This window comes from Mus musculus, chromosome 7 (assembly GCF_000001635.26).
Source record: "Mus musculus strain C57BL/6J chromosome 7, GRCm38.p6 C57BL/6J".
NCBI lineage: Eukaryota > Metazoa > Chordata > Mammalia > Rodentia > Muridae > Mus > Mus musculus.
Window position 1 is genome coordinate 64,707,122 of NC_000073.6, and position 27,070 is coordinate 64,734,191.

The 27,070-nt window shown below is 46.2% G+C and overlaps 1 protein-coding gene across 15 annotated transcripts in view; it reads left to right on the forward strand.

Annotated features, from left to right (window-relative positions):
- The window catches only part of Apba2 (amyloid beta (A4) precursor protein-binding, family A, member 2), a 252,319-nt gene that overhangs the window by 205,562 nt on the left and 19,687 nt on the right, over positions 1–27,070 (forward strand). For all 15 annotated transcript variants that reach the window (XM_030242013.1, XM_030242006.1, XM_030242008.1 and 12 more), the window contains 3 exons: positions 7,310–7,390; positions 8,390–8,426; positions 26,392–26,537. In XM_030242013.1, the coding sequence (XP_030097873.1) occupies positions 7,310–7,390; positions 8,390–8,426; positions 26,392–26,537 (264 nt within the window). The remainder of the gene's footprint in view (positions 1–7,309; positions 7,391–8,389; positions 8,427–26,391; positions 26,538–27,070) is intronic.

A 27,070-nucleotide genomic window follows, 5' to 3' on the forward strand; every position in this document is an offset into this window, starting at 1 on the left:
TCTGTATCCATCTGATGTCTTACCTTCAGGTGGGTAGGAGGAGTTGCTTGCAGCTGTTCATGGCTAGCTAGCAGAACTGGTGGTGGAAGAAGCCCTGTTGATACAAGGCAGGCCTTAAGAAGGTTAGGTGGAGATATTCTTGTCTGAGACTTCATCAGAACCAAATAGGCTTCTCCCTTGCTATATAGTATGCCTTGTGTGAAACCATGGAATTCCCACGTCCCCTTGACGTCCCTTTAATGTGACCTCTCCAGATGTGAGGCAGGTGCACCAGGGAAAAACAATTACGTGGGTCCCAGGTGTTTGTGAGCCACCCCTTCCCTTGGCCACCCCTTCCACTTTACCTGTATATACTGAAGCTGGAGGCTGACCTGCATGTATCAGGGTACTGCTACGCTGGATGGCTCATGAGGAAGGCAGGATGCTTAGACATCTGGAGGGCTCAGCTTATTCTTTTTTCCTCATATTTTCATTTCATTCATTTGTTTGGGCAGGGCTGTGTATATAACCCAAATCCTCACTCTTGCTAGGCAAGAGCTGAACCCCTACTGTATACTGACTGTCAGCTGCCATTGCTTTGAATGTATAATAATACACTCTAGATAAATGATTTGACATTGGGCCTATTTTGAAGTGAGGGTTCATTCAATGGCTTTCAGGAAATGCTTTGCAGCCATCACTGCCATCTAGACCAGAAAATCCCCACTGTTTCATAAGACCTCTTACCCTTTAACAGTCTTCCCTTGCCCTAACTTCTTGCAGTGGGACACTTGTTTTCTATCTCTATGCGTTCATCTATTCTGGATATCTCGGTCCTATGCTATGCCACCTTTTTGGCTGGCCTCTCCCTTAGCCTGCCTTAGTCTGGCATTGCAGTAGTGCATTGGGGGCCTTATTCCTTTCAGGCTGAATGACCTTTCATGGGATGAGTGGTGTGTGCCCTGCCCCTCTCCAACCACTGAGGAACGTTACGGTTGTTTCTACATTATAACTAAGGTCAAAGGTGCCGTGAACAAGTTGTCATGAACTCTCACCTTGAGCTTTATGGGATGCATCGGAAGTTGCAGAATTTCTGGGCTGTATGATCTTAAGCTCCTACACTTGTACAAGAGCAGAGCATTTCCGTTCCCCAGCACCAGCCAGTGGGGCCTCTGCTTACTCTGAAATTGGAAAACATGTAATAGCCCTAATCCTGCAGCAGACCAGACTTGGCCTCTCCAGCTCCCCAGACTTAATCTCTAGAGGATGGCTTTTGTTCACTGCAAATCTGTTTATACCCTGGCTTATCCCAGGAAAGGTTTAATCTTGGCAAAACCGCTAAGTGCAGCTACCATAAGTTCAGTTTCCATGTTGCCTGTGGAGTATCCGGGGTAGAGTTCTCACTGGAAATTTCTCTGTCCTTAAGTAGAAATGCCCTGTGTGGTGCAGAATGAATAAACACTTACTCAGGATTGGCCACCTGTGGACAGGACAGTCCCTTCACAAAGGTGAGCTTAGAGGAAAAAAATGGGATTATGCTCTGAAATGAGTAGCCAAGCACCTTCCTCCACTGCGTGCACTCTGCAAGGTTCTATGGAAAGGCCACAGGAAATAAAGTAGAGGCTGTGTCCGGCTGGTTATGCTGATCAGTAGTGGGGAGGATCTCAGAGGGCCAGGCCTAGTGTCCAAAGCCAGGCTGGAGAACAGGCACCAGCCACCAGTCCCTGGAAAGGTGTCCAGATTGACAAATAGTACAGTAAAGGGGACCTTTAAATTAGAGGGCTGAAGTCCAGCCTTTCCAAGATGAGAAGATAGTGGTAATGATGAAAATATGTAAATGCATTTAGTGATACTGAACTGTACACACACATAATTGAGAGGGCGAGTATTATGCAATGGAAAAGCTGGAGTTCAGGCAGATGATAAGTAATTTTGAGTCTAAGGTGTTCCATGAAATGCTTGGCATGAGCATGGGAGTGCAGTCTTTCCCTCCTTCCATTCATGAACCTACCTAAAGATTTAAAAAACAGATCGCCTGACCAGCTTGGTCCCTGGTGTGTCTGCCTTGACACTTTTAAGCCACACATCTCTTTGTAAAAGTGGTCACCCTGTGGGAGTGACTATCACAAGAATAAATACTTTATCCCAGGCCCTTTTGCTTAAGGTAAGTATTACAGAAGTGGCCTGAACTGTCAGAGGAATAGAGACAATGAACACTAGCATATTTGGGGTATATTTTTCCCCTGGGCCCTGTATGAGTCAGAGGGTCGATTCTAGGTGCTTTTGGAAGAATATGTCCGCATCCCTGAGATAGGCCCTGGCAGATGATGGTTTTGGCTTGTCCTCACTCAGAGCTGCCCTTGTGCAGCAGAATTGGTCGGATCCACTTTTGGATGGAGGAAGAAATCTTTGTAGGCATATCAGATGATTGGGGCTGGCTGACTCTTTTGAAAACAGTATGAAATGGTCCCCAGAGGACACAGCTGTCTGAGTCATCCATCAGCCCTGGGGTTTCTCTATTGTAGGGTCATGTTGGAGGGGAGGTGTGGCCCAGTGAGATGCTATGACTTCTCCAGATCTAAGCTGATGTTGTCAGTTCCCAGCGTGTTTGTCGTTCGAGAGGAGGCTGTTGTTCCAGATGGCGAGAGCTGAGTGGGTGTGAGCTGGTTGTCTGTGAGTTCATCTCAAGCAGTGTGGGTTATAGTACTGGATTTTCAGTTGCGTTAAGTAGACAAATCAGAATTGACACTTTACAAACTCCAAACTTTAGTTCGCACCAACTGGAGCCCACATATTTATTCCGATGACTTATTCGCATTAGTGTTTTTATGAAGGGTGTTTATCTCGGTGCTGAGCAGCTGTCCCTGGGTGCAGCTGTCCCTGGGTCCCAGTGTGAGCAGCCAGCTTGCACTATACCACACACTCATCAGTACTCCACAGTGGAGCTTCTCCACCTGAGAGCACATATCAGTTCACACGCTCTGTGAACGCTCTGCCCTCTGGTGGGTGGCTGATAGTTCTGGCCACAGGAAAAGGATGGGAACTCTGCTGGTGGTGTGGAGGAGCCCAGGTCCAGTCTCACATGTACCTTGCTGTTGTGCCCAAGGGAATGCCAGTGGGATTTCAGTGTCACGTTCACCGAAGAGGCTTGGAGCCCCAGATCCATGTGGGCCTTAGACACTGAATTTCCATTAGATCTTCCATGCTGGTCCCCTTAACATTCTAGTCTCCTGAAGGAAAACTCATAAGTCCACCTTTCTTCCTCTTTGAAAATCAGCTGTTTATGGAAAGCTGTGGTTGTTATGGTGATGAAGAGCCCACCTGGGAAAACCTTTAGAGGAGTTGTTGACATTGAGGAAGGTGGGGCCTAGAGAAGACACACTTTTTCGTGGATGTCCCATACTGTAGCCCACATCAAGCAATCCCAGGGGCAGGACATAAGGAGGGAGTTGACACCTCTCCCATGTCCTCCTGGCTAGTCATGAGCTCTGATCTAAAGTTACCCAGAGGCCTAATGGCTAGCCTGTTTCCAGCTCAGGAGGTGGGTATAGCCTCCTATTGTCCAAATCCCCATATCTGATATAAAGACCTCTCTTCCTATCTGAAGTTTAGGTACCACCACAGCTATAGCATGTATGGAAGGCTCTGTTTGTTGTTTGATAGTTGCCTTCTCCAGGTCTTCTTGGGGATGAGCAGACCTGATCAGCAGCAGGAAGCAGGGTAGGCCTCCAACAAAGGGAGACCCTGTGGGAGCCCATGTGCTAGAATGTTCCAGGTGAGCCACATTCTGGAGACGCCTAGAATCAGCAAGGTGCACTCAACAGTGGTGGATAGGGAATTTCTACAGCCAGTAAAGACTTAGAGAGATGTCTGAGGTATCTGAGGTGACATCTCAGACACGTTCATGGGTAGGCATCAGGATCCCCACAGCTAGACTTTCCCTTAGGGAGATCCTATCCACAGTGGAAGTGACATCCCAGTGGCTTATTTGGTGTTTTTCTCCTGGTCAACCTTGGCCATGAGATAAGGCTCCTCTATCGATGGAAGCTTAGCTCTTTCAGCTCCTTTCAGAGCCCTGTCCCTAGTCATTCTTTATGAGCCCTGTAGAAGCCAGCACTGTCCACAAATTCAGCTTGGCTGGCATGAGATTAGATGGGGTGGACTTCTACTGACATCCTTAGTGATTGCAGCCTACTGTGGTAAGAGGAGTGGGCTGTATTCCTGAAGGGCATTTGAGAAGGGAAGAAACTTTCCAGCAGTGTTGGCAAGCTAGATGCTGGCCCTGGAATGCACCAGGACAGAAGGACAAGGCTGGAGCTCCTCCTGGCTGGAGCTGGCCAGGCCTAAGAATCCATGTGGGTCAAGGATAAGCACAGCTGTGGTTTGGGTTTACTTTCAATATATATATATTCATATTTAGACCTCATTTTAAAGTATTAAGAGGTTGGAAACAGACCAGGGAGTAGTAGTACATCCCTTTAGTCCAAGCACTTGGGAGACAAAGGCAAATGGATCCCTGAGTTCAAGGCCAGCCAAGGAAGGAAGGAAGGAAGGAAGGAAGGAAGGAAGGAAGGAAGGAAGGAAGGGGAAGGGGAATCGGAAGGGAAGAGAGAGGGAGGGAGGGGAGGAGGGAGGGAGAAAGGAAAGAAGGGAGGGAGGAACGAAGGAAGGAAGGAAGGAAGGAAGGAAGGAAGGAAGGAAGGAAGGAAGGAAGGAGGGAGGGAGAGAAAGAAGAAAAGAAAAGAGATGAGGCGGGTGAGCTGGCAACACTTGAACCGACTATATGGGGTCTTTTGGAGGTAGTTAGATAAGCTTATCAGGTAGGGCGTCCCCATGACTAGATCCTGGTGGCTTTATGAAAGAGAAATCAGAAGAGATTCCTTGTCCCATTCCCTTTCTCTTGCCTTGTGACATCCCCAAAACATACATGTTCTTGACCTCCACTTCTCTGAACCTTTTCTTTAATACATACCCAAGTCTTGGGTATCACATTGTTAGCAATAGAGACTGAACTAACACAGGCTTCTAGAAGGGCCAAGGGAAGGAATGGACCAGCTAGATCCTAGACCTGCCCAGGTCCCAGTTGTGTCCTAGTACTTCCTTACTGTAGGAGGACAGGTTATGTGCAGGACGTCTGGGATGTCTGCCACAGTCATAGGATGTGGGAGGAAACACCCTCTTCATCTTCCCTGACCTCAGGAAGCAGCCTCAGGTCCTGGCTCTTAACCCACCTCACCTCTGAAATCTAGTAAATACTTTTATGACTGGAGGTAGCTACAGCATGTGGAGCTAACTGTATTAAAGGATCACAACGTTAGGAAGGTTGAGAACCTCTTCAGGTGACAGTATAGAACCTGCGGTATAGACAGGATAGGCAGGATAGACAGCTGCACCCTGAGACATTCCCTACACACCTCATGAGGCTGGCAGTTGCCCAAAACAGTGGCAGCCACTGAAGCAAGTGAGACCCCGCCCCTTCAGAAATGAGGGTCCCTGTTGTATAAATATGACCTCCTGCGACTGGGTTATCGTGTCAGCATCCTACTGTGTGCTACTATTTCCGGGAGATCGTATTACGGCTTACTGTTATTCCTTTGGAAATCATGTTACCAAATACTGTTAATTCCGGGAAGTCCCATGACTTAGGATGCTGCTCCCCAGAGCTGTTTGGTTAGGTTGGTGACCCTCAGTATCTTGGGTCTTGCTTCTGTTTTCTGCCTGGTGTAAAACATGAAATGCAGAAAATATATCTTGTCTTAGTCAGGGTTTCTATTCCTGCACAAACATCATGACCAATATAACAAGTTGGGGAGGAAAGGGTTTATTCGGCTTACACTTCCATACTGCTGTTCATCACTAAAGGAAGTCGAGACTGGAACTCAAGCAGGTCAGGAAGCAGGAGCTGATGCAGAGGCCATGGAGAGATGTTACTCACTGGCTTGCTCAGCCTGCTCTCTTATAGAACCCAAGACTACCAGCCCAGAGATGGTCCCACCCACAAGGGGCCTTTCCCCCTTGATCACTAATTGAGGAAATGCCTTACAGCTGGATCTTATGGAGGCATTTGCTCAACTGAAGCTCCTTTCTCTGTGATAATTCTAGCCTGTGTCAAGTTGACACAAAACTAGCCAGTACATATCTTAAGTATTAAATCATATTGTTTGAAATAAAGGAAGTTATGGGTTGAGATCATATTTTAAGAAGAGACTTAATGCTTTATGGCATTTTTGTGGTAGTAATAGTGGACTGGCTCATTTGCATTTATTCTCACCTGAGAACCTGGATTTATCCTAACAATATTTGACTCTGGAACAATGCGAAAGGAATGTACCACCATGGGAAATACTATAGAGTGTTCAAATACTATAGAGTATCCATTCAAAACAAAACAAGTGCATTCAGCATCTGACTCAGTGGTTGTAGGTCCAAGAAAACAGTCTCAAAGACATGCTCACACATCCGAGTTCTCAGCAGTACTACTTGGAAGAGTCGAAGGGTGAAGCAGCCCAAGCTGCCTTCAATAGGTGCATAAAACAGTGCATCACATACATACAGTGGAATACTGTTCAGCCTTCAAAAGGGAAATTCTGGTAATATAACGTGAATGAGTGTTGAGGACATTATGCTAAGTGAAACAGGCCAGTCGCCAACAAATAACACTATATAGTGCCATGCATCCCAGGTACCTAAAATGGTCAGTTCATAGATCTGGAAAATGAAGTGGATGGAGGTGGTATGGTGAGGAGGACTGTAGAGTAGGGGGTTGTAGTTGCATGGACTCAGATTGCAGGTTAATTTTTGAATGTTTGCTTTTATTTTTATTTATTTGTATGTATCTTTATGAGTGCCCACGAAGGCCAGAAGAAAGTGTCACATTCCCCTGGAGCTGGAATTAAAGACAGCTGTGTTTGTGTGTCTGGGAACTGGACTCAGGATCTCTGGAAGAGCAGTACACACCTTACTGCCAAGCAGTCTCTCCATCCCAGGTTCCAATGTTGTATTATGAAGTGTGTCCTTACAATGGATGCTGAAGATGGCTGGCTCTACCATATTAATGCACTTTATGCCCTTCAACTGTACACTGAAAATAATTCCAATGATTAAAGTATACATTTTACTAAAATAAAAATAATAGTAAACAACAAAAGGTAAACATTTTAGGAATGTAACAGTATATACATATTAGTTGCATAACAGTTGGGCACTTGTATACATGTACTCCCATCTAGGTATTTATAAGATTGGATCTCGTTGAATACCCAGTTTCCTGTTTTGTATCTGAGTTCATTTTTCTACTATATAAAAACATAATCAATTCTCTGGTTTCCAGGTTTGCAATGGCTTAGAGCAGCCAAGGAAGCAGCAGCGCTCTGATCTCAATGGGCCCACTGACAATAACAACATCCCAGAGGTAATGAAGAGTTCTGGACCAGAGTTCTCATGATGGAATTGCCAGCTGTGTTATGGTCATCTCATCTCTGGGAGGGAGTCCAGATCAAGCCAGCCTGGGACCACTGTCATAGGAAGAGATTTGGGTGCCCTGTCATGGGAGTAGGGGGAGGGCATATCCTGAGGACTCACAGCTGCACTGTGCACTGTTGGTGCACTGCTGATAGTGCAGGGAACCATGGTATGGGGATCCTTGCTGCTTCCTGATAATGGTGTGAACATCTCTGGTACTCCTGGTTATGGTGTTGGGCTAAGATCTCTGATAGTCCCTGGTGATTGTATTGGGATACCTGGTACTCCCTGATTATAGTGTTGGATTGGGTTCCCTGTGCTCCCGATCTGGTAGAAACTCAAGGTTAGCCTGGATTTCTCAAGAGCAGAGTCATTGTCATTTAGGGTGGTTCATGAGCATCCCCACTGACCACATACCAGCAGTCACTACCCTACACCTCAGTTATGACAACAAAATCTTCCAGATATTGACCTTAAGTGTGTCCTTAAGGAAAAAAAAATCCTGATTGAGTGCCATGGTTCTAAACCAATAATATGGTCATGTGATTCAAATTAGGGCTTAGGAAAATTACTTTGCCTCTTTGTGGGTAGTAGAAGCAAGATGTTCTAATAATTGTGATCACCAATGGACTGGCATCCAATCTCTTTTATTATGGTCTTGAAGACATGCCCGGGTAATTCTCATGCTTGGTGGTTTGAGAACTGTTGCGCTAACTTGTCTTTAGGCTTCTTCTAACCATGACATGCTAAGCTAGGTTTGGCTTGCAGGCTTTTGTGATCCTTCTCAGCATCCTGTTTCCCATATAAGTCACTACTGTGATGATCTGACTTCTTGGAAACATATATGGGTTTAGACCTTTTCAGCCTGAGGGGTACACGTCTTGAGAAGATTCTCATGAGTCAGCCTTTTGCAATCAGTATGTTCATTCTCTTTGTTATTTCCCAACAGACAAAGAAGGTGGCATCATTTCCAAGCTTTGTGGCTGGTAAGTGACTTCACATCTCATCACTGGGGAGGCAGGAGCACTTTATGTCAAAGCAAATGGTCCTTTTGTTCATGGGTTTCTCCTGAGAATCTTTCCAAAAAAGCACCATTTCTCAAGAAGGTGCCTTGTGCATTTGGCTCTTTGGTTTCTGCATTAGCCCACTGTGGGAGAGGGGTTTCTAGCTCATCTGCCTGGTTTGATGCAAGGGACAGTAAGGACCATTTATGTATGTGTCTTACCCTCATTAACTGCATCACAGATGACACTGAGGGCTAGATTAATGCATTGAGATGTCTATGTATGCAGTTCATTATGATCTACGTTCCATCAGCATGGTTATAATGACATCTAAATGCAGGCTTTCCTTTTCACAACCTCTTGCACTTTCTCCTCCCACCCTTATCAAGATTATCAGTGCATGTTTGCACTTTATAAAGACCTAGGCAGACTTGGTTGGTTCTGAATAGTGTTTGGGGTGAGGCACTTCTGCTTGGCACTTGATAGAGGTGACTTACAGTGGTCTGCATGTATCAGCTTTCCTCACAGGGTCCCTTGCAGAGCAAATAGCCCCGTAAGTAGGCCCTTTCTCAGCCAGGAGAATCCTTCCTGCCTCTTAATGTGCTGTAATAAACAATGTGAGTTTTATTAATTATTTCAATAAACTGATAATTAATTCTTATAAATATTTATAGGAACAAAGTAAATGGATCTTTGAAACAGCCTTAGACCTTTCCCATTCTGCTTTATATTTGTGGTAAATAACAGAAGCCTCCAAGTTCTCCTTTAAGAAAGAGTTCAAACCAGACTTAACCGGTTTCAACAGGTTCACTCTGTTGACTGTTATAAGCAGCTTAATGCCAGTTAATTTGCAAGAGAATTGGTTTTAACTGTGAGAACTCATATTTAAAACCTAAGTAGACTGGACTCTATGTAGCCCAATGCAAATAGGCTCAGATGGGTTTGGCCCAGCCTTTTGCTTGTGGCTGTAGATGTATTTTTGCTGGTTCTGACTGACTCAAGCTGTTTTGCATTAGAACACAGCAAGCTACACGATTGTAGCAATTTGTCTGGTTGTAGTTTTCCAGGGTCTAATGATTGGCAGGAAGAGACCACACCCACTCTCCTTGTCACTCTATGGTGGTCTGTGATTGGGTTCTGATTGGAAGGAGGCAACATAAATGAAAAACTGTCCCATTTTCCTTGTTGGACTGAAGCAAGGGGGAGCACGACTCAGTCACACCCTTCAGGGCTATGGAGTTTTATGGATCTAAGAAATGGACTCATCAATAAATTCTGGCTTCATTTAAAAATACCTTCAGTCTCTGGAGAGGGCATAGTTACCACAGACAGCCCCCAGTCTTATCTCTACAAGGAGGGAGGGAAGAGTGTGTTCTGGAAGCTGTCCACATATTCTGTCTGACTATATCTTGTAGCTTTCTAAAAGGCTTGTGTGTCTGGACCACTTAAGACTTTCTAACTGCATCAGAATGAGTTAAAGCTCTCATGCTAGTTTGGATGGTCTAAATTGCTTGTGAACAGCTCACACCAGTGTGGACAACTCAAAAATCAACCCTAATTTAGGAGCGAAACTAATCTATCATCATGAAATTATGGAAACCATAATCAAAAGCCCATCCCTTCATAGGAGATAATTGATACCCACCAAAATCTTCATGGACCAAAAGTCCTATAAAATGACAAAAAGAGATAGTGATAAGGTCACAGAAAAACCTAGACTATAATGAATGAGTTTACGAGAACCATCTGATGTTAAGGCGCCTTTGCAAGCTGGGATGGACTTGGGTTCTAGGCTGTGCTTGACATTCGCTTATATAGCAGAGAAGCACTTGAGTGGTGTGCAGAGGTCTAGCTGGTAGCTGCTGATCATTCAGTGACTGTGTCAGATTAGCATCCTTGCTTCCCTTGGTCTTCAGCCTCGTAACCTCATTGTCTGGATGGCTCTAGCCATTGCTTTCTATTCCAACAGAGAGAAGAAAGGGAAATGTCCAAACCACCTTTGGTGTCTCCCCTTTTATGTTAAAGCATTTCTGTGAATAAGCACAAGTAAAGGAGCTGGGAAGGCTCTGTTCTTAAAAGTGCCTGTCATGTAGGCATGAAGACCTGAGTTAAGATCCGCAGCACCCATGTAAGAAGTTGGGTGCAGTGATGCATGTCTGTAATGCCAGGGCTTGGAGATCCCTGGAACTCTGGCCACCAGCATAACCAAATGGATGAGCCCTGGCTCTCATGTTCAAATAAGGTGAAATGCAATCATGGAGCATGCCCAGTGTTGACTTTGGACCTCCACACACATGTGCTTATATGAACACATCTACACCACACACACACACCAGCATATAGCTGGGAACTGTGAACTCGGCTTTCTGTGGCTGCAGGGAAGGTCTGAGGAGGTGTTGATTGAACAAGCCCTAATCTGCTAAACCAGTGCCCCCAGCTAGTGAGCATGTCAGCCTTCTAGACTGAAGAGAACTGTGGTAGAAATCCCAGCGAACTGAAAAATACAGGATCGTGAGAACAACAGTCGAAACTCAAGCAAGAGCATCTTCATCCTAACATTGACCATGTGTCTTAATTAGGATTTCTATTGCTGTGATAAACACCATGGCCAAAACAACTTGGGGAGAAAGGGGCTTATTTCAGCTACAACTCTTAATGCCATACTTCATCACTGAGAGAAGTCAGGGCAGGAACTCAACACAGTGAGAAGTGAAGAAGAGGCCATGAGAATGCTTCTTACTGACTTGCTTGGCCTGCTTTCTTATACCATCTAGGACCACGTTGCCAAGGGATGGCACCGCCCACAATGGGCTGCCCCCCCCCAATATCAAATCATTAATCAAGAAAATGCCCCACATTGGCCTGCCTATAGGCCAATCTTATGTAGGAATTTTCTCAATTGTGGTTCCCTCCTCTCAGATGACTATAGCTTGTATCAAGTTGATAAAAAGCAAAATAAAATCCTAGCCAGCACAGCTAGACATGGTGTGACTCAACCCTGTGCTGTGTACTATGCCTTTATCATGCCACATGACCAGTAATGCTACAAGGAATATAGACTTTCTGTCTTACGGCATGGTCAGGCTAAGGTAATGTAGCTGATGGTCCATGGCTGAAGAGGCATAGTGCCATGCCTAGATTTAGAGCCATGTCTAGGTTCTTGAGGCTATTAGTTCTTAGCCTGTGATTTCTATCCATAGTGCCTCAATCATAGATGATAATATATGATATGAAATGAGTCTGCTGATAAGACTCATGCTTGGCATATGAAACTCCCAGATCAATCCCAGCACTCAATAGATAGATAGATAGATAGATAGATAGATAGATAGATAGATAGTATGAGTGAGTGAGTGAGTGAGTGAGTGAGTGAGTGAGTGAGTGAGTGAATGAGTGAGTGATAGGATAAAAAGATTGCAATATCTGTACAAGAAGGTAAGTAAAACCCTACAGGTGCTTAGCTTAAGTCAGGCACCAGTGATCTAAGTGCTCCAATAGATCAGCACTTCAGTCACTGTAATAGCAATAAGAGATAGGTGCCATCACAGAGGAAGGAGCAGGTTCAATGAGAGAGAGTCATTGGCTTGAAGTCACCAGACATGGAGTGGCAGAATGGATTGGAACTTGGGCTTTGATCTCAGCTTTTCATCCTCATGCTAAGATGCCTTAGCAAAGCTCGGTGTGCAGCCACCCCTGGAGCGGAAAGCGATGCTTCCAGAAGATGCACCATTCAGGTTTCAAGGAGTTCACAGGAAAAGAACCTGCAGATATCAAGAGAGATTTCTAGAAACTTCCCAAAGTGATGAAAGATAGAAGGTGCCTTCCAGATGTCTCCTTCTGCAGGAATCATTGGCTGAAAGCAACATAAATTTAGGAGTAGAGGATGTGTCAAGAGTTGCACCCTATGAACAATCTTATGTAAGAATCTAGCATGTATGTATTTTTTAAAACCCAAAGGTTAGCACTGATCACAAGCAATCACACCTAACAGTGGCTAGTTTGGTCTAAAATAACATAGCTCTAAAACTCATACTTCATTCTTCACACAGTCCTCTTCCCTCTGTGTGTGAACTGAAGCTCTTGTGGGATGTCTGCAATCCCAACTCCCTACCTTCAGCTCTGGGCTCGTCCTGCCATAGTTCTTGGCCTTGTGTGTTGGGGGCTAGGGTTCATTGATAGCCCATCTATAACTCATATATGTGCTATGCCTGGCCTGTATGTTGTCCATGTGAGAGAATGGGAATGGGAACTCCAGTGTCTGAGGCCTCTGGTCCTAGAACTGAGACTACCCTTTGAACCTTCCTTCTCTCAGGGGTCTTCACATGACAAAGCCACCTTGTTGGGTGCTTAGGTCCCAAGCAAGTTTTACTTGCTCTTAAAATGAATACTTAGAGCAAGTCTGTCCAAAGAAGACTCCTGAATAGAGGTGTCCTCATTGACTGTGAGTGGACAAGGCTCTGACGATGGCATGATTCTGGGGCAGTGTTGACAGGTTAGGAGTCAGGTGACTCTGTGGAACCACAAGGGTCATGGGAGGGGTTAAGAAAGCAAACAGCTTTTCTCTTTTACAAACACGATCAATTTTTCACTAGTAATCAATGACGGGCATTATACATGTTTTATAATGGGAACTTCTATTGCTTACATGGGGCTTTAAATTTTTCTTTAAGATAGAGTTTGGTTCAGGCCAAGATCTGCAGAGATGAAAATAAATTCCCTCTAGAAATCTCTGTGGAATGTCCTCCTTTTGTACCTGTACAGTATCGGAACTTCCAGATCCTGTCTTCTCTTCAGTGGACTCCCTTCGCCTTTGACTCCCTCCTGAAGCTTCCTGAATGTATACCAGCTTATATACAGACCTTCCCTTCAAATAGATACTGCCCTGGCCACATAGGGCCTTCACCTTGCTCTTTCTTTTCTTGGCAAATGCTGGATAGCATCCAGATCCAGCTGGCTGTTTAAGCAGTCACCCAGGGCATAAACCATGGATGGGCAATGGTGTATTAACCAGCCCATTACAAACCAACTCTTAGGAGGTTTATGGCAGCAGTGAACAGCCCTGTGTTGTGATGTGAGTTGTTTTATAAGAACATGTCCTGCATAAATCAGGGTTCACAGCTTATGTCAACTTTAGAGCATGCTAACTTTGATGGACACAGCTGAAGTGTCTTGCAAGAGGGGACAATAGAAACAGCCCTTGGCCAATGTGCTAAATTTTTATGTGGCTGTGACAAAATACCTGAATAAACAACTTAAGGGAGGAAACATTTAATTTGTGTTACTCTTTCAGACCATGCTTGCCCAGCTCCATTGCAGAGGGCCTGTGGGGGCCCTGCATGAATGGCAGACAGGAAGGGGCAAAACAGAGAGATGCAAGACCTACTTTCTTTAACCAGGCCTCACTTCTGAGAGCTTTCTTTACTTCCCAGTGATATCATCAGATTATGCACCCATTAGTGAATTGATCCATTGATTGGGTAAGAGACCACCATGATCCAGTCACCCCCAGTCGTGACTGATCACTCTCTGGGGACCAAGACTTTCAGTGAGACTCTTCATATCCAAGCCATACCAGCTCTAACAGCTGTTGATGAATTGCTGACTCGCCCAGACTGTGCCATCCAGCTAGATGACCTTACCCTGGACACTAGGTATACAGTGGCATCATGTTGATTTCACATGCATATCAGTCATCAGAAGTGAAGTCAAACACTATGTCCTAAGTTCATAAGCTAAGCTAAGCCGTCTGTGCCTCCCTCCTGCCATCCTTTCTGGTTTTGTGTCTTCCATAGAGTCTCTTTGTAACCCCTGTCAGCCTCAAAGTCATAATCCCCCTGCTTCTGTCCCTCAGATACTGGGATTAAGGTACAGATTGCCATGCTTGGTTTACATCTCCTTTGCTAAGCCTTTCCTGAGCAGAGTAATTAAGATTTACTTAAAGGAGGAAGGATTCATTTAGCTCATGGTTTCAAATGTTTCAGTCTGTGGTTGCTTCACTCTGTTGTTTGGGGGACTGTGGTGAGGTAGAACACTATGACAGTAGGCAGGTGACAAGAGTCTACCTTGTGGCAGTTAGGATGAAAGAGATCGAGGAAGGTTTAAGGTCCCAAATCCTCTTCAAAGTCACACCCCAATAGATAGCCTCATTTCCTCCAACTATGCTTCATTCTTAAAGGTTCTATTCCTTCATAATAGAGCCATCAGCTGGGGCCCTGGCCTTTAGTGCAAAGGCTTCTGGGGGACACTTCAGATCCAAATTGTTAGCATAGCATCTGTGGGGCTGAGGAGATGGCTCAGTGGCCAGCTGTTTACCGCACAAGCTCAAGGGCAGGAGTTGCGATCTTTAACAGCCACATAACCAGACACAGTGGCATATGCCTGTTAACCCCAGTATCAGAGAGCAGGAAGGGGGTGCTGGAAATAGGCAAATCCTGGGGAGTAGGAGGCTTGCAGCCAGCTAGTCTATCTGAAACCTCAAGCTGTCAGTCAGCAAGAGGCCCTTCCCTGAAACGTAAAGTAGAGAACGGCATAAGAAGTCATTTGGCATTGACCTTTGGCCTCCATATGCACACATGAGTGTCTGAACCCTCAAGTGTATATCTCTCTCACACACACATACACACATGAACACATCTACATACTCCCAAAACTACACTAACAAAAACCTTACCCTTTGTCCATTACTCTATAGGATCTAGCCCCTCCACCCGCCAAGATTTGTTGGAGGATAATTGGAAAATAGAAAATGTGCTTATAAATGTGTACAACATGGTTTTTGTATAAAAATACATTGTGCTCTAATTTCTTCAACTGAGCTAGTTAACACATTCTCACCTGTCACAGTCCCCTTTAGTGTGGAGAGAGAATACTAAGTAAGATCCATGGTCTTAGCAAATCCTTAACATACAATCATCCCTTTGAGATCCAAAGGCTCCTCCCAGATTCTCCAGTTCTGTATAGCAAATGGTGTAGTGTATGCTTGGACCCTGTGGTGTACATACTCAAGTGTACCTGACTGACCTCTCTGTGACATAGAACACCCAACGCAGGTAAATGCTGTATAGCTGATTATTATGCTATAGTGTTGAGAGGATAAGGACAAGAATATATTGCTGTACAGGTTCAGTTCACATGCAGTTAAAGGTTATTTCAGTCCACAGCTGTCTGAACTGAAGGTCGGGATTTGTATCTGCTGGTGATGGTCACCATGTTCTATGCTAGTTCTGCAGGGTTCACTCTCCTAGGCTGAATGCTCTTATACTTTGACCAGTGCTTGCCTTAAGCCCTGGATTGGCCTTTGTGTTTCCTATGGATCTGTGCTACTTTTTCACTTAAAGGAAGTGAGCTCATTGGGAAGTTTTCCTGGGTTATGCTTATCTATATTTTGGTGGTATTGCTTTTCTATGTTTAGACAGAATTTCACCCTGTAGCACAGCCTAGCCTTGAACTTGTAAATCCCCTGACTCAGTCTCCTCAGTGCTAAGGTCACAGGTATGAGCAACTGTACCCAGCTTTGGTTTCTTCTGACACACACACACACACACACACACACACACACACACACACACCCCACACACAAACTCCACCCCTTCACACCCCAACCCCACTCCACCCCATATATCCCACATACCCCACACCTGTGTACACACACTCACACACATGCCATACCACACATACGTTCTTACATATTGCTTTGCCAAAATTGTTATGGTTCCAAATGATCGATCTCCTCCTTTTTCAGTCTTTAAGGTCTGCGTAATCCTTATCTTGTTCAGGTTGTTTTTTAAAAAGTTTTCATCTAGAACTTTTATGATCTAAAAAATTAAATTCGATTCATCTGCCATTTTTTTGGCATATGGATACAAACAGAGGTTAGTTACATATGGAGCACCATGCACCCAAGCAGTTGACTAGCTGTGGCAGAACATCACTGGCGGAGAGCCCTGCCTTTGCTGTGTTTCTGGCTCTGAGTCTATGCAGGGATGGCTCACTAGGTTCCAACTGAGGCTGCTTTACACATAGGATTTATGTGCATTTTACAGCATGGTATAGTATGTTCCTGTCCCCATTTTTCAGACCTTCCCTGGAGACTTTGTATGGCTGTGTGTGTCTGTGTGTTTGTGTATGTGTACACCCCCACCCATATAGATAGATAGATAGATAGATAGATAGATAGATAGGATCAGCTTGTTTAGTTACACACACACGCATTTCTCTTGACATCTTTATTTGGTGTGCATTAAATTTATCTAGTTAGAAGGAGAGCAACAGTTCTACAGATAGATATCCATCTCCCAGCCCAAAGAGGCTTTCTGGCCCCATGAGGTCAAACAGGTTTATCTTTAAAGCTTGTTCATAAACTCTGACACATATCCCCTTTGTTTATTCTTTGGTATTTTATCCCACATATTGTTTTGATAAATGTTATCTTTTGCTTCATTCCATTTTTCTGACTTGTTTGTAAGTACAAAGAAAGTTATTGATTTTTTATATTAAATTCTAAACCATTGGTTCAGTCAATTTTCTTAGATTTCTTTTTTTTTTCTTTCAGCCCAAAATACATTCTTATTTGTTTTCTTGGCTTCTTCCTGGCATAGAATCTTACCATCTGCAAATTAGAATGTTTTCCATCCTCCTTTTCTGTTTCCTGTCTCTTTTTCTTCTTGTCTCAATGAATTGGGTAGAAAATAAGGAACAGTGTTGCATAATAGTGGGAAATGCCACTATTAAAGATAAAGCACCACCCTTTTGAGAGACCCATCCTTTTTCTTTATCATAAAATTTTCATACATAGAGAAATTAGCAACAGAACCACCCCCCTCACCCTACACGGTCGCCGGCGTCAGACTCACAGTCACCACCTCTTTACGACTTGTGGTGCTTAGCCTCTATCTGCTTTCTCCTCTGATCTCTAAAGCAATTCCATTTTTCCTTTAAGTATTTCAATTATGTATCTTTAAAATATAGGAACTCTACTAAAAATAACTTCAATGCCATTGCCACAACTAAAATAAAGCTAGCAATCTTTTCTGTGTCATTGGTGCCAGCTAGTGTTTGCTTTTGCCCATGCATGGTGTCCCTCTGAATAGAAATCTAAACAAGCTTCCCTACTGAGCCTGGTTGATAGATTTTATAATCCTCTTCTATCTCTTATAGATCCTGCACTAATCTTTTTCCCCTCTAATTTTCTTTCTGTAGCTGTGAGGAAAACACTATGACCAAAGCCAACTTTGGAGAGACAAGGTGTATTTGATTTACATTTGCCGGTGATGGTTCATCACTGAGGGAAGTCAGAGCAGGGACTTGAGCAGGAGCTTGAATCAGAAGCCATGGAGGGACTGCTGCTTGTTGGCTTGCTCAAAGACTATGTGTTTACCCAGCTTTCTTATATAACCCAGCATCAGTGTTAGGGAAAGTGCCGCCCATAATGAGCTGTGTTCTGCTCCTTCGATTAGCAATCAAGACAAGCCCCCACAGACATGCCCACATCTGATCTAGACAGTTCCTCCAGGGAGGCTGGTTCAGAGGACGCATCATGCTGAAAATTAAAGCTGGCCATGACTGGTTTCTTTTTCATAGCAGTCTTGTTGACACACAGTATAAATCTGCATCGTTCACCTGATGGCACTTTTTGCACCCTAGGCTAGTATGGTTGCTTCCCGATGGCATTGTCTGCATGGTCCTCTGTCTATGCCCAGGAAAATGGTCAGGGTTTAGATATGGAGCAGTCATAATCAGTCTGATTGTGTGGGTAGAACTTCATAAATATCATCTTTTATTAGGAAGCTCACAGAACCTGGTTATCTCTCTTTTGATGATTTTAGTGACAATCAATGATCATTGTCTAGATCCATTTACTGGTTACTGTGATAGCATCCTTTCCTGGCTGTTGGTTCTGTGAACTTCTATATGGACAAACTTCTCCATGTCAGGCATTTGGTTATCCTGATTATAGTGCACACAAGAAAAGCTGGCAAAGTCTTGAATCCTTCACTTTAGCAATGTTTAATAGAGTGGGTTTCCCCACCAACCTGTAAAAGTATAAACAGTGGGCTTAGGGACTATCACTGGGCATCCTTGGGTCACAGCCTGATGAAGTGGCCCTGAAGACATCTTGCTTATAGATGCCTCCATACCTCTAATCAACTGGCCTTTGGAGGTTAGTTCCTAAGTCTTCTCGTGGCAGCCTTAGTGTGTTCCAATAGTCTGACATAATTTATTTATTTTGTCCTGGGAGTGAAGTCAATTATTTATTTTATCGTGGAACAAGGTGAAGTACTGCTTAGAGACTAAAATCTGGGTGAGGTTGAGGCTCCTTGCTGCAGAGCTTAGGAAGTAGTCACATGTGGTATGTGGCACAAAGCTCACAGCAACCCCAATTCCTGATACTTACTGCCATGCATACCCCTCACCCTGACCATGAGCTGGTAAAAGAGTTGAATAGGATGTTGCTTCCAAGATTAGGTTATAGACAGAGCAGTTTGTGCTTCTCTCCCTCTTGCTTGTTCTGTAAGGGAGCCAAGCTGCTGTGCTATGGTCCTCAGCTGCCCTCCAGAGAGGCCAGCAGGCAAGGGACCTAAGTCTCTGCCAACAGCCCTGGCAGGGAAGTTGGAATTGGTTTTTCTTGTTCAGCCCTAAGATCGTAACAGGCTTCACAATTACCTTGACTACAGCCTCCATGGAGATTCTGAGCCAGAGGCCCCAGCTGAGCCATAGCTGGAGTCCCAAGATAATAAGTGTTTGATGTTTTAAGCCACTAAATTCGGGGGTAATTTTTATGCAATTATACTCAATAAACAATAACTAGTATGCTATATTTTCAAAGTTGCACTGCATAATGATTCACAGGGACATTTTTCCTGGGGCTTCGGAGTCCTTGCACTTGAGCTTTCTTGTTCCTTTGTCCCAGGTTCCAATTCTCAATGGGATTGGGGTTATGCTTTTGTCTTAACTCTGCTACTCACGCTCCAGTTCCAGAGACAGCAGTATCGATGTTGCCAAGGATGCAGCCCAGAGGCTCAGTGAGGAGTTCCTGGCTTTTATTCTTGTCTTTCCAGCACAGCCCAGCAGCAATGGACCACCAAATGGCCTCAAGTGGGGGAAGGAACCATCTCCATGCCCGGGGAGGCTCTGGGACCTATAGTTCCTCCCTTCCCATAACACCCTATCCTAGATCCATGCTGTGCCCGTGGCAGCTTTTTGTAATGCTTGGGAGACATAGTTAGTTTTTTGATTATGTCACAAATGAGTATTCAGATTCATTTACCCCCCCCCTTTTTTTGAATTCTTAGAAACAAGCATTTGGGGCTGGAGAGATGGCTCAGTGGTTAAGAGCACTGACTGCTCTTCCAGAGGTCCTGAGTTCAATTCCCAGCAACCACATGGTGGCTCACAACCATCTGTAAGGGATCCAGCGCCCTCTTGTCAAGAGTGCAGGTCTACATGGAAGTAGAGCACTCGAATACATTAAATAAATAAATAAATAAATAAATAAATAAATTTTTCCTTTTTTTAAAAAAACAAAATCTAGTTCAATAAACACCAAGCTTTTGTCAGTATGACTATGACTCTGCAAAGTGCTTGCATGGGTCTAAGATAAACACACAACACAGGGCATGCATAAAGGTGTTCAGTCCCGGCTGCTTCCCTCTTACCTTCTCTGTAGAAGCCTTCCCCATATAGACAGCCATATATAACATTTAACATAGTTAGTAGCATAGTCTTTTTAAGTTTCATATAGGGTCTTATGGGGGGGTCATTCGATGTTTCTTTACATACTTGGTTTATGCAATGGTTAATGTTTCATGTACCATCATTGTCAGCTTCTCTCCCCTCTTTCAGTGAGAGGCAGAGAATTTAGGTTTCCTCTCTCCACCACGCCTTTCTCCTAAACACCGGTCCTAGCCACTCACTCAGGTCCCGCATGGCTCTAGTCACCTTCCAGGCTGCTCCATCAGACCCCAGTGTAGGATGGCTGTGCCCGGGGAGCTCCCAGGATTTTGCGTTCACAAACAGTGCCACAGAAAATGCCCCTTCCTGTTTGTCCAGGTTTTATTTTTAATTTATTATCCTTTTTTCTTAGAAGTCATCCACCCGGATACAGGCTAATACTAGGGTGTCCTTGGCAGAGCTGGAGACTGACCTGCACTAGGCCCTGATCTTTTCTCCTCTGCCAAGGCTTCTCCTCCTTCTGCAGCCACTGACCCTTGTCACTCACTGTATTCTAAAGTACCACACTGTATCACTGTGACTTGTCCCTGTCCACGACAGTCCTGCCTGTCTCAGGCCTGGATTTACAGGTAGCGCCATCTGTTAGTAGCTGAGGCCACTGTGTTCAGGGGGCTTCTTGGAGGAAGGAGCTGCTACAGAGCTGAGCCTTGCTCTGGAATAAGCTGGTGTGAACAGGAGAGCACAGTAGGCCTTAGAGCCTTCCCAGCCAGCCTGGAAGCGATTCCTTCCACACTTAGGGGCTCCTTCTCATGGATTGGCTTTTCATTGACCTGGGTGGCTACCCTGGTATGTGGACTTAAAAGAGTAACACACCCCTCCCCCCAGAATGACACATCAGATGGGTGGCCTTTCTGAGGCTGTGGAAACAGGTGTCTGTCCCTCTGTACCATAGTCCTCACAAGATCTGAGGCCTATTCTCTACCCCCCTCTCCCTCCCACTGTATCCATCTGTCTGTCTCATATCTCTGCACACTTGCAATCCTCTTTTTCTCCTTGGAGCCAGAACTGGGGAATGGCTCACAGTCTGTCCCTGCCCACGTGCTTCACCCCATGGGCTGGCTCCCACCTGCTATTCCTTGAAATGGCTCCAAGGTCACCGCTGGCTGACTTGTCAGGATGCCCAGTACATGGGAGCCCCTTGTAGATGGCCTCCTGCCAGCCGGGTACAGATGGGCCTGTGTCTCTCTCTAAGCCCCTTCTCGTCATGATGCCTGGCAAAGCTAGTTCCTGGGGCCTCCTTCCACCCCCTTGCCCCATGTCCTCCTCGCAGTGACTCACCCATGCCCATAGCTTCAGTTGGCACCCCTCAAAGCTCATTCTTAATCTCTCGTCTAACGTGGGCGTCCTCCTGAGCTGTACCTGGAAGGTGTCCTGGCTCCTGCAGCTAATGGTCCAAAATCCTCACTCCAGAAGCCAGTCCTTTGCCAAGGGACCCCTCATAGTAAGTAGACACCCCAGTCATCCCTCCCAACCTCACTTCACATTCAGTGCAAATTTTGACTAGATCTTTCAACCCCCATCATCTTCCTGGTCTACACCATCTCTTGCTTGCTTGGACCACTGCAGTGGCCGCTCACCCACTTAGCAGCTTTCTGTTCTTCCTCTCGGTTGTTTGTCTCTCTAGAGGAAGTGGTGCAGTTGGGCCATGTCCCCGGCTGGTAACCTGAAATGACAGTCTCTGGAATGGCTCCAGAGTTCTCACATCTGGCCAGTGTTTACTTTACACTTTGACTTATTCCAACTGCTGACTCATTCCTTGCATCAGGTCAACTGGGCATCCTTTGGTCCTTCTGAATTGGTTCTCTCTCTGTGACCCCAGGACCTTTGTGCCTGCTCTTGCCTTAGCCTAGAAGGTTCTCTTTGGCATGCTGATCCCTTCTACTCACAGGCAGTCTCCTCCTGTTCCTTTAGCTTTTGAGGCCACACCTTCCCTTCCTGGTGTGCACCACAATTTTTCCTGATGAGTTTCTGTTGTCCTGTGGTCTGCTGTCAGCCTCACCCTCTGGCCAGTGAGCCATGTTTTAGGACATCACAAGTCCTCACAGGCAGGATACTGATTTGGAGAAAGCCATTTGACCTTGCTTAACATGGCCCTTCTCATAAAATGGGATAATGAGGTTGGTTTCATGGAACTGTAAATGACTGATGGCCGGGACCCTGCTGTCACACAGGGCTGGTGAGTCAGACAAAGCAGTGCACCTGGGGCCTCCCAGCTACACAAAGTTCTACTCATTTGGCTCTGTGCTCCAGCCCCACAACCATACCCTGGGGCACCCAGGCAGAAGTGGGAAGGTTTGGTGCTCAGGAGATATAACGGACTTGGCTGGCGTGCTGGCAGCCTCTGCCCACTCCTTACACGCAGGATTTATTGTCCCACCCTGGTAGCATGGCAGAGATGTGTGATACCGGGTACAGCTCCATAAGACCTCAGCACTTCCCTGTCCACAGAGCTGACAAGAAGCTGCAGGTCCAAGTGCATACCCCAGGACCACACAGAGAGCACAAGAACTCTGCACAGGACAGCAGGCTCGCTAAATAAGCTGCAAACAAAGGCTGCTTCCAGCAGGGAAGGAAGAACAGTATATCACACCCCTCTCAACTGCACACAGGGGACATGCACCTTGTGAGTCAGAGGTACATCAAGCAGGGGCAAGCTGCCCTCTGGGGACTCAGGTTCACCTGTCTGTTAAGCATGTGTAGTTGTTCGCTCTCAGTCGCCCTCTGCTGGTGTCAGCTAAGGGTTGTTGCCAGAGTTTGGCAAAGGAAGAGCAAGCGCTCTTTGTACAAAGGGTCTGCGCCCTCCACTGGTCTCAGATTAGTGAGAAGTAACAGTCCTGTCAGCAAAGATGAAAACATGAGCGTGAGCCTCATCGAGGTCCAGAAAGCTGGTCAGGTCGCCTAGATAACTGGCAGGAGTCATGGGGCAGCAGCTTCTAAAAGTGGGAGTCAGATTCAGAAGACAAGACCTGCCCCAGTCCCTCTCCCTCCCTTCCAAAGAATGGCGGACACCTCCATAGTATAGGTCATAAGTATTGGCTGAGACTCACTAAGGGCAGAAGTCCCTGCACCATCCATGGGACACAGTATTATACCCATCTCCTCTTTACACACACACACACACACACACACACACACACACTCACACACACACTTATACAGAGGTGGGGTGAGGGAAGGAAGGGGGGAAGAGATTATTATTGTATTGGGCCCCACTTGGAGGATGCAGGCCTGTGAGATGCCCGTTGGCCAGTAGACATTTCTGATCCATCTTCACTGGAGAGAATGAAGCTTATGGTGAGAAAACTGATGTCCTTCAGCCTGAAGCCTCAGAGGTCACAGTGGAATGCCCTGCATTGATAGTTCCTGCCCCTTATGTTGGGTGCCCTCAGAACCCCCTGGCTGGTCCACCTGTACAAAGGCCATAGCTGCCACCAGCCAGTTCCAGACCCAGGGCTACGGTGCCTTTGATCACAAGAAGGAGCCTGATTAGACTCTGACCATGGAGAGCTGCAGGATCAGTGAGGCTGTCTTGTCCTTGGAGGCAGGGTGTGGGAGACTTTTCGTGAGAAAGCTAGTGTGGGTATATGACCTTTCCAGAAGTGCTTGACCTGGAAAACCCCCAGCTGGGGAGGAGTCTCCTGACTGTGCTCTCTTCTACTGTGGCTATCTTTGGTTTGAGCATACCTGTACCAATCCTGGGTCTGACTGAGTTCTCATGGCCTGCTCAGATGCTGAGCAGGGTCCTTGATTCACCCCCTGAAGTCTCAGTTGTACACTCAGAGCAAGGTCAGAGTCTCAGGGGCCATAGGCTTGCGAGCCCAAGTCTGGATTCCTTCTCTTTATTCTTTGACCATTTGATACATGTATATAATTAACTTTGGTTATTTTTATACCCTGTTACCTACCCTATCTCACCCCTCCTTTTCCCCCTGAAACCCTTCGTTCCCAACAAGCCCACCCTCCCCTCCCATGTCTTTGTGACTTTTGTGTTCATGGTATGTGTGAGAGAGAGAGGGATGGGAGGGAGGAGAGAGAGGAAGAATCACACTAAGTTTCTTGGCAGCTTGTATGGCATGGACGGGCTTTATTTACTGGGACATGAGCAACTTGTCAGTGGTCACACCACTCAAGAGTGACTCCCCTTCCCACGCAACCATTTATAGATCTTGGGGAGGGGAAACCTCACGAGCCCTTACTTCTTTCAGGATAAAATGTTGATGGACCCAGTCTTATACCGGTGACCACAGCTGCCTCAAGTTCATGAGCCCTTTCTCTGAATGGCTCTCGTTCCAGGAGTTTCTCTGGGAGCAGTGACCCCTCTGCTCCCTCTGTCCCTCATAAGAGTGAAGTAGCTGGCTCACAAATGCTGTCACCCTGGGACTAAGCACCTGGCCATCAGATGCTAGACTTGCCTCCCTATGGGTGCCAGCCAATCCCTCAGACCTAGTAGCCACCTTCTCCTCTCATCTGAGTTTGGACTAAGATACTCAGACAGGTGGTTGCATCAATAGCTGAAGGTGCCTTCCACGGAAGCTATTCCTTCCCACTCAGAGCCATGAGCTCCTCATTGCTGGAAGCTCACACCTCTCTGCTCCCAAGAGCCTGGGGCCAGTGTGTGAGGTCCAGAACCACAGTATGTGCCCACACCTCCACCCCCAGCAGCTTCCCTTACTCTGTGTGCATGTATGCAGTATGTACATGCAGTATGTGTTCATATGGAGTACTGGTGGCCAGCACTATGGGATAGGAGCCTGATGATCTAGGATGGAATTCTAGGTGACTGGGACTTCATGAGAGTCCATGATGGACTTACATCCATCAGAGGGGATTCAGCCAGATTGGTCTTTTTGACCCAAGCCATCACAGAGCTAGAGGGTAGAGTGGGTGGCTGGAGGAAGTGTGATAACAAAGCTGCCACCCAAGTGACAGAGGATGCAGCTGCGCTGGCCATCAGCAAGGTGACAGTGGCATTGGGAGGAGCAGCCTGTGATGCGATTGTTTGCCAGGCCTCTGGGTGCTGTTGCTGGATCCCCTGTTAGAACCCAGAAAACCTGGTCTTATTGCCTTCACCTACATCCTGCCCAGTCATTTCCGTATCACCCATGGGAGCTTTTGCATGTCAAGTGCAGAACTCAGTCCTTGCAACAGACAGGAAAAGTCCTGAAACCGTCACCATCTGCCCCCTCAGTAGAGCTACAATGCCCAAGAACCACAAACTTGGCTTACTTTTGGTTTTTTGGGGGGAAAGGTTTTCTCTCTGTAGCCTTGGCTGTTCTGAAACTCGGTCAATACATCAGGCTGGCCTTGAATTCATGAGGAGACACCTGCCTCTGCCTCCTGAGTGCTGGGATTAAAGGCATGTTCCACCATGTGGATTTTAATGGTTTATTTTATTAAAATTATAGTCATTCCTCCTCTGTGTCAATGGAGAACTGGTTCCAAGACCCCTTTGGGAGCCGCCCACATCCCTTGTATAAAAAAATGTAGCTTGCACACTCTCCTGCACACTCAGATGCGTCACTAGATGGCGAAACAGTGCCTGCCATGTGAACAATCGTCACACTGTACAACCACAAGGACAAAGTCTTCACTTGCCCAGTGTGGATACAGCCATCTCCGGTCTCACGGCACAGTGTGTGATCTGAAGATACAGAATGGTAGCTGTGTGTTCAGGAAAGATGTCAGTCTTCCATTGAAGTGCTCAGAGTACGTGTGTCCATGGCCCTTGCATGAACAATAAGATGGAGCAATCCGTTGGCAGAGTTTCTGCTGTACCATTGTGGTCTAGAAATAGCAGATAGAGCCAGGACCATGTTGCCTGGCTAGGGCCTGGGATGGGTGGGATAAGAAGCTGTAGGCTAGCAGGAGTCCCGCTGAATGGTGGAGAAGGGACCTTCGCATACCTTCGTGAGAATGTTGAACGTGCTGCTGTGTCTGGGAAGCATTCCCACAGCAGGTGCCTGTCCCCTGGGAGGCTGAGCTATCTTGAGAGACAGTCATCTGGGGTCCTGGAGTACCCCTCACCCCATTTCTGCAGAGTGATCTAGCCATGTTTCAGTTATGTGGCTCATCCTGGCTTCCCCTGAGCTGCAGGTGCATAGCAGAGCTCAGCCCTCCAGCTTCACTATCCTGGTTGCCGTACCTTGTGCGGGGTACGTTAAGTCCCTGGTTCCTGGTGGTCCTCTTTCAGGAAGGTTCTCACTCTGCACCTCCTCAGTTCCAGGGCCCTGTGAGGCAGAAGACCTCATCGATGGAATCATCTTTGCAGCCAACTACCTGGGCTCCACCCAGCTGCTCTCTGAGCGCAACCCCTCCAAAAACATCCGAATGATGCAGGCTCAAGAAGCCGTCAGCAGGGTCAAGGTGGGGTACTTCTGGGCCCTGGGGGTTACTTGGGTGGGCCCCTGGAGGGAGCTCTGAAATGGAGGGAGTTGAGTGGGGTACAGGTGCTCTGTCCAGCACAGAAAGCAGGCGTGCTTTTCATTTCCACGTGTTCATTTTCAAATGCCCAGCATGTCAAAAGAGACCTATAGCCTGGCTGGCCAATGCTCAGCTGGACACCATTGTCACTGGCTCCTTAAGCATGGTCCACTCAGTCTCTGGGAAATGATTTTGCAAAGATAGCTGATAGCTCTAAAGCATCCCTACCTTTAAGCATCTTTGTATGGAGACTTAAATCCTGTCCCAACAGTGTATTTTTAGCACTTAAGTGCTTCAGGAAGCAGGGAAGAATCCATCAAATGTCACTCAAATGCATACCCTCGAGGAACACTGACACACTCAAAGCTCTGTAGGCTTTTTGGTCTGTGCGGTTTTTCCAGCAGGTGATGATGGGCAAGGGACATGTGAGGCCACATTAACACCAGGGGGAGGGAATGTGGCAGTATGCCCCACCC